Genomic DNA, 8,166 nt, shown 5'->3' on the forward strand with positions numbered 1-8,166 from the left:
ATACTTTAGATTCATAAATGTCACCATGTACATTTTGTGACATTTTCTATTCAAAATGCTGGAAACATAATGTAAAGGTTGGGTTGTGAGACTTTGGACACTATAGTGAAATTGAGAGTAATTCAAGCTTCGGTAATGAGCCACCTGTCACCTGAGATGACAGAAGTAAGAGAGGGTTTTTGGGAACTTTGAGTTAACATGACAATCATATTTTTTTTTCTTAAATGTTAATCAGGAAAAGCTAAATTATCTCTACATATTTCCTTATTTATGGTTACTCATTTTCTACCTATTTTCTTATTTATAATTTTTCATTTTGTTGATTTCTCGTCTTATAAATTATAATGGTGCATCCTGTCAATTTTGCACAATTTATATGCCATTGCTAGTTTCTAAATATGTGAACAAATAATGTAGAACTTCCTTTTACCCAAAAAATATATATTCTTTAATCAACCTAATGACTTCTCTAGATTTATATTCCAATGTCAAAATGGTATGAAATGGGAACCAAAAAAATTATAATTTATAATTATAATAATAAAAAGTACAGTTGTTAAGGTATTCCATTTCATTGAATTGAATGAATAAGCAAAATGATGAGACACCCAATTGGAGGGGCCGCCAAAAGCCACCCCGGTCCAACTGATTGAAAGAATTTTGCCCCAAAAAGTTGTTTGCTTCTCTCTCTTGTCCTCACTGGAGAAAAATTCCAGGCCTCAAGAAATCTTCTAGAGAGAGAGATCACAGAGGGATCGGGAGCCAACGGTGTAGAGAGAGAGATGGGTACGCTACAAACATGGAGGAAAGCTTACGGGGCGCTCAAAGATCACACCAAAGTCGGCCTCGCCCATGTCAATAGCGATTTCAAGGTCTTCTCTCCTTCTTTCATTTCATTGTCTATCCGTCTCTATATCCTTTGGGCTTGTCTATGTCTTCGAGCATTGTCTATTGTGTCGATTGAATTGCGGTTAATTGCTGATCTTCGATGCCCGATTTTTCGTTGGTTAGGATGTCGATGTGGCGATCGTTAAGGCTACTAATCATGTTGAGTGCCCACCCAAAGAGCGACATCTCAGAAGTGAGTGCTCTTCAATCTTGCTTTAGATCTATTTACTGTGTCTGGGATTCGTTTTTTTCTTTTGTTCTTGAAGTATATATTGTAAAATTTTGTGCTTTTTTATTTCTGGAACCCGGGTTTCGTGTTTTTGAGGAGATTGTGGTTCTCTCCAACTTTGGGTTGTCTGTTTTGGTGAAATCCAGAGAAATTGTGTGAAAGTGAAACAGCATCTTTCTGTATTGGATTTTTTAAGGAAATGTTTGTGTTTAGGGTCTGGCTCATCTTTTCTTTCATTAAGAATGGTTGAAGATGAAGTGTTAAACTGGGGTTATTGTATTTGGTTGTTTGTTGCAGAAATTATGGTTTATACATCTGCAGTGCGGCCTAGGGCTGATGTTGCATACTGCATTCATGCACTTGCTCGGAGATTAGCAAAGACACACAACTGGACGGTACGAACTGCAATTTGCAAATAGGGCTGAATTCATATGCTATGCTCTTTCTCTTTGCTAACTTGAAGTCTTGTTGGCCTGATTTCACTGTTTCAGTGCAAATTGCGTTTTTTAAATAAATTTTTGGTCCTTTGAATATCTGATGAACCATGATACTTTAAACAATAAGTTGCTTGTTTTCTTATCTATGTAATTGCATTCTTCTTTAGGGAAGATTTTCTCTATAAAAAAACAGAAGTCTGGTATCTATTTCTAGCTTATTGCCATTTTGAGTAGTTCTCGGCAAACTTTCAATCCAAATAGCTACGAATTTGAGGACCTGTGAATGTTTTAAAGTTTTTTGGGACTCTATTCTGGATCTGATTGTGAAAGTCATAGAGGTATTTGTAGGTAGAACTGTTGTGGTTAGAGCAATAGAGCATAGTGAGTGATAAGGTGACATGCAAAAGAAAAGGTCAGGGATGAAGTGGCTTCAGAGTGATGTGAGTTATGCAAGAATGGTTAACCAGTAAGAATTGCAGGAAAAGTGTTGGAATGGGAAGGAAGATATCATTAAATGGCTGTTTACTTTTCAATTAATCACCCAAGGACCTGACAATCAACCTTTTGTGGCTTTCTCTTCTGTGTGTGTTATGGGATGGAGTATTTGTAATGCATACTTGATATTGTATAGTCTTTTTCTTCAGTATCTTTACACATACTCTGGTGTCTATAGTTCAGGACAAGGAAGGAATGGGGGAGTCAATTCTTACAAAATTAAAATGAATTTTACCTGGTTTCATTCTTTGCATCATACTCTAGTGTAGTAGTTAAACCTTGGTGGCTTTGCAAGAAAAATGGATGATAACTGTGAGAAGGCTTTATGGTTAAAAAATTTCAACCCTTTTGTACGTTGTGACAATTCTAGTCAAACCTTTTTAGTTAATAATTTAGTATCAAAATTTGAAATGTCGGGGTCATTCTAGCCAAATTTTTAACTTGATCCCAAAAATAAAAAATCAATTCTATTTGAATTGGCTTATATGTTTGTCATACGTAATTGAGAATGATTAGTAACAACTTTTGTAGAAACATAAATACTCAATATGTATTGAACTAATTGATACTTTTGTGAAAATAATGTCTAATGAAAAAAAAAAAAACGAATAAAATATGTTATTATTTAATCAATTTTTTAATTAATAAAATTGTTGGCATATTCAAATCAAATTGGAATTTTTGGGGGTCAAGTGAAAAAATAGGCTAGAATTGCAACACTATTTCAAAATTTGGTACTAAATTACCAATTTTACAAGGTTTGGCCAATAAGCCGTGAGAGAATTATCCAGTATTTTTTTTTTCTTCTTAAGTAATTAGACAAATACAAACAGGAAAAAAAAAAAGCATTTTGTAAAATAACCTATTTTTTAGACATATTTCATGTGTTGATTCATCCTTGCTCCAGATATGATAAGCATTTTACTTATAATTATTGTTTGATACCATATAGGTGGCACTGAAAACACTCATAGTAATCCATAGAACATTGAGGGAAGGTGATCCCACATTTCGTGAGGAACTTCTGAATTTCCAGCAAAGAGGTCGTGTTCTTCAAATGTCCAATTTCAAGGATGATTCAAGCCCTATTGGTTAGTACGAATATTGTAGGATGGTTCAATTTTCTTCCTCCCACGCCCTAAAGTTTTGCTTGAACTGTTAGAAGTTGATATTCTTGTGATTTATTCAAGTTTTGAACAAACCTATTATTCCTTTTACCCAGCTTGGGATTGCTCTGCATGGGTACGCACATATGCACTCTTTTTGGAAGAACGGCTTGAGTGTTTTAGGGTTCTCAAGTATGACATTGAAGCTGAGCGGCTTCCTAAACCTCCTGCCCAGGGGCAAGAAAAGGTGTTTCTATTGCTATTTTTTCAGTTATAACCTCCTGCCCAGAGTCACAATATGATTTAATGATTTCTCCTATTACATTTTAAATTTATTTTCCAAAACATAGTGAAGGACATGCACTTTTACTGTGAGGGGAGCAATGTTTTGATTATTATTGAGTTTGAGAAATTATTTGTTGATGATATTCTAGTTCATATATTATTGATATCTGAAGGCTACAAGTCTACAACATACGAGAAAGCAAATTATTTTGAACAGACAATTAATTTCCACAATTTAGGATTTTAGGGGGTTAAGACTTGTGCTCTGTTTCTTTTTATTTTTTAAAAGAAATATATTCTACTCCTACTTATCGAATCACCCCATTCCCCCACCAAAAAACAAAAGGAATAAAAAGCATGGTTGAAAAAATCGTTAGGCGCCCGCGTATTTTTATTTTTATTTTTATTTTATTTTATTATTTTTATTTTTTAAAAATTTGTTTAATTTTTTTTAAAAATTTTTAAGACTTGATAATTATAAACTATTTGATACTTTAATAGTTAATACTAAAATATTAAATATTAACCTAAAAAACATCTAGAGATTGAACACTTTAGGGTTATTTAGCGCACAATGATGTTGTTTTGAGTGAAATCACCCATTAAAAAAAGGGAACAATAGCTAATCGGCCGCCTAGACAACCGATTGTGGTGATACACTAGGCGGCCAGCCGGCGCGAATTTTGCAACATTGATAAAAAGAGAGGTACATGCTAGTCTAATGGTTTATGACTGATTTAGAACATAATAGGATTGAATATGCATGAAAAACTAACTTGATTGAACATAATAGGATTTAATATGCATGACAAACTAGCCCGGGAAGCCCTGTCCAAGTCTGACTGTGAGGACTGCTTTTCAGTCCCTTTTCCTTTCATTGTTCATGCTTTAGACTTTGATCTTAATTAATATATTATCAAGTTTCTTCTCAAAAAAAAAAAAACAAACAAAAAAAAAAAAAACTAGATTGAGGTTAAGGATTAGTTGAGTTAAGTACCAAAAGTTTTTAATTAACTTGATCTACACCTTTCGGTTACCTTGGGTTTCTAAATACTTGGTTGTTGTTATTATTATTATTATTATTGGGCTTTGGCTAAACGATATTACTGTATATACCACTGCAGATTAGGATTGAGTTGGGTTAATTAGGCTTTACACTATTACATCTTTGGTTAAACATAGCATTTTTCTTCTGTTATATCTTCTGAGTAGCAGGGCTACAGCAAAACTAGAGAATTGAACAGTGAAGAGCTTCTGGACCAGTTGCCAGCTTTGCAGCAGTTGCTCTATCGCCTTATTGGATGCCGGGTAAATTTATAAGGCTTGCATTAATGCTACATCTACCAGTCAATTCCCACTATTGAATAATTCATTTTAAGCGACTTAAGAGTTCATTATATTGTGTGATATGGGAGGTGAAATATTTATGATTTTTTTTTTTTTTTTTTTAAACAGCCTGAAGGAGCTGCTGTTGGAAATTATGTGATACAGTATGCACTAGCCCTGGTATGTAGTTACTTATTTTGTCGATTTCTAGTTTTAATTGTCTAGTGGATATGGTTTCGTCCTGTGAACGGAGTTCTAAAGAAATACAAATATGAGCAAAAGGTTGTGTACTATAAACGAAAGTATGTTCTGCTTATTAATACTGGTCTAAAGATTGCTTATAATTAATATCACCTTTCAGGTCCTCAAGGAGAGCTTTAAAATTTACTGTGCTATCAATGACGGAATAATTAATCTTGTTGACAAGGTGCATTGATTGATTGAACCCGCCGCTAGATTAGATTAATCCTTCAGTTTTTCGAGATGCCATTTTTACTGACATTTTTCTTCCATTTCAGTTTTTCGAGATGCCACGACATGAAGCTATCAAGGCCCTTGACATCTATAAGAGAGCTGGCCAGCAGGTGAAACTATTGTATTGTTTGCCGTGTTGCTTCAATCCTTCTTAGTATATGGTTTTATATCATGACGTTAACAATTTCAGAACTTTTCCCTTGGTGTTTTCGGTGATGCAGGCTGCAAACCTATCTGATTTTTATGAAGTTTGCAAAGGATTGGAACTTGCTAGGAATTTCCAATTTCCCGTACTCAGAGAGGTATTGGGAAAAGTCAGCTTTTTTGCGTCATTTAAAAAAAAAAAAATTAAATCATTAAAGATTTAATTTGAAGTATACTGGTTTCCTATTTGCAGCCTCCGCAATCCTTCCTAGTGACCATGGAAGAGTATATAAGAGAAGCCCCGCGGATAGTATCTGTTCCTACAGAAACTTTGGTATTATGCTTATCTAACACACATGTTCATTCATAGTAAAATATTGTTGGAAAAAATAGCAAACCAGAGAATTATGTTAAACATTTTCTGTGATAAATTAGGAATACCCGGAGAGGCTTATGTTGACATATAAAGGAGAGGATGAACTATCACCATCTGAAGAACACAAAGAATTGGCTGATGAACCCCCGCCACCACCACAACCAGCAGAGGATGTTGCAGTTTCAACCACCGAGATTCCTGCCCCCGTGCCTCCTGTCAAATTTGAAACCGATGATCTACTTGTTAGTCTCTGTCCCTTTCCTTACCATATGATCATAACTATTTCCTTTCCACTACTCGGTTTTTCACTTCTCATTACATTGCTCTGCTTAGGGGTTAAATGCTCCCACGTCAGATGTGTCTGCGATTGAGGAAAGCAACGCGTTGGCTTTGGCTATAGTTCCATCTGGTAAATTTTCTCGATTTTCATTCTCAATAGTGCTCCATGATAAAATATATTTGGCTTTGGCCCTAAGGCCAATTTTGGCTTATTTGACCACTATTAGTTGTTTGACTTGGTTAAAAAATTAATATAAGTGTTTAGTTAATTAGCTTTTTGTAACTCCAACATGCTAAAATTCAAAAAGCTGCTCAAAGCAACTTTTTCAATTAGCTTTTTGAGAAAAGAAATTATACCAAACAGCTAACAGCTAATTTACCAAACACCTTTCTACAATCAACTAATGTTATCAACTAGTTATACCCTCTAATTAACCCAATCAGCCAACAGCTAACATCCATTTACCAAACAGGGCCTTAGTCTATCAGCCAATTTTGGCTTATTTGACTACTGTTAGCTGTTTGACTTTGTTAAACAAAATATGAGTGTTTGATTAATTAGCTTTTTGTAACTTATTATGCTAAAATTCAAAATGCTGCTCAAAGTAACTTTTTCGATCAGCTTTTTGAGAAAGTCATTGTATGTAATCAGCTAACAGGTAACAACTAATTTACCAAACACTTTTCTACAATCAGCTAATGAGATGAAATATGTGTAGGGGCAACATCCGAAACTGTACAGCCCAAAGACTTCGATCCTACAGGATGGGAACTCGCCCTAGTCAGTACTCCCGGCACCAACTTGTCAACACCTCAGGAGCGGCAATTGGTAAGCCCCGTTATGCTTCAATGGCTGCTGCCATTGAAATCTGGTGATAATTTTAACGTGTCTTGTGTTGTTGGTTGGTTGGCAGGCTGGTGGATTGGATTCGCTCACTCTTAACAGTTTATACGACGAGGGCGCCTACAGAGCATCACAGCAACCAGTATACGGAGCGCCAGCCCCCAACCCGTTCGAAGTAGCTGATCCATTTGCCATGTCTAACGCCATTGCTGCACCTCCATCAGTCCAACTCGCTCCAATGCCTCAACCAAACCCCTTCGGTCCATTCCATCCGGCTGCTGCTGCATACCCACCTCAGAATCCATTGATGGTCGGGCCCCACAATCCTTTTGGCGACACGGGGTTCGGGGCATTCCCCGCAAATAATGGTGCTGCTGCGGGGGCGCACCAACAAAATACCAACCCGTTTGGGAGCCTGCTGTAGGAAGAAATGTAGGCGGGATTTCGGCATAGATGATTTTGGGGTGACAATATGAGTGCAGGCCATGGTTTGATGATGATATGTAGATTGGTTTTTTCATTGAACAAATGCATGCATGCATTGAGATGTAAAATTCATAAAGAAGAAGATTTGATTGCAGTGCGGTATTGTGTTATCAAAACTTCATGGTTTGCAAACTTCATAGTCATTTTTTATTTGAAAATATTATGTTTTTCCTGTTGTATATGTATGTGAGTAAATATTTAAAAGAAAGAAAGAAATGATACACTAAAGAAGACGTTTAACAGTAATGTGATTATATTTACCTTTTCTTAGGTAACGTAACATTATTTTTAACTTTTTTTTTTTTTGATTACATTAGAATTTGAACTGAATAAATTCTATTCTTGTGTAATAATAGCTTTCAAATCATACTGAAAGGTAAATTGTACTAATAATATTATATAAGACGAGTTCGATCATATAGTATTGGTAAGAACCTTTGAATATGAAAGTTATGGTCCATCCATATAATTATAAAATGAATTATTTTAAGATAATATTACATCTTGTAATCTCAACTAGCCAATAATTTCACTAATTTGAAAAGATAGTATTCCAATGGAATAGTATGAGTGGTTGACTGAATGCGCGGAGGATTTGGTCACTATGAAATTAAAATTTGTATTGCATAGATCTTGAAGGTCCGGGTCCCTAGGAATAATGTAGGTATTCAAATTACATTGTTTGGTAGAGAGGAATAGAGTGATTGTGAATGAGAAGGAAAAAGTGGTATAAAGACTAAAATGTCCTCGCGTAATAATAACAATAACAATCGCTCAGAATACTTTTGTCATTTCTT

The 8,166-nt window shown here is 35.2% G+C and overlaps 1 protein-coding gene across 2 annotated transcripts; it reads left to right on the plus strand.

The window, feature by feature from the left end:
* The first annotated feature begins 563 nt into the window (after positions 1-563).
* Positions 564-7,548, plus strand: LOC109156873 (putative clathrin assembly protein At2g01600). Of its 2 annotated transcripts, none has more exons than XM_019304745.1 (15): positions 564-872; positions 1,012-1,081; positions 1,415-1,512; positions 3,002-3,140; positions 3,272-3,402; positions 4,653-4,748; positions 4,896-4,946; positions 5,128-5,193; positions 5,285-5,350; positions 5,462-5,542; positions 5,638-5,718; positions 5,820-6,002; positions 6,094-6,169; positions 6,759-6,868; positions 6,954-7,548. In XM_019304745.1, exons 1-15 carry the CDS (start codon positions 783-785, stop codon positions 7,305-7,307), a joined length of 1,692 nt encoding a protein of 563 aa, XP_019160290.1. In that variant the 5' UTR covers positions 564-782; the 3' UTR covers positions 7,308-7,548. The 2 variants fall into 2 exon arrangements, with proteins under 2 accessions (XP_019160290.1, XP_019160291.1); XM_019304746.1 differs by having other exon boundaries at positions 4,656-4,748.
* Positions 7,549-8,166: the final 618 nt, after the last annotated feature.

Source organism: Ipomoea nil, unplaced genomic scaffold, assembly GCF_001879475.1.
Source record: "Ipomoea nil cultivar Tokyo-kokei standard unplaced genomic scaffold, Asagao_1.1 scaffold2759, whole genome shotgun sequence".
In the NCBI taxonomy this organism is placed as follows: Eukaryota; Viridiplantae; Streptophyta; class Magnoliopsida; order Solanales; family Convolvulaceae; genus Ipomoea; species Ipomoea nil.

What these genes read in the sequence shown, in the direction of transcription:
- LOC109156873 (XM_019304745.1), top strand. Translation starts at nt 783, where the DNA reads ATGGGTACGCTACAAACATGGAGGAAAGCTTACGGGGCGCTCAAAGAT. An exon ending in GGATGATTCAAGCCCTATTG is followed by an intron (nt 3,141 to 3,271) that starts GTTAGTACGAAT and finishes CCTTTTACCCAG; the next exon opens with CTTGGGATTGCTCTGCATGG. An exon ending in CTGCCCAGGGGCAAGAAAAG is followed by an intron (nt 3,403 to 4,652) that starts GTGTTTCTATTG and finishes TCTTCTGAGTAG; the next exon opens with CAGGGCTACAGCAAAACTAG.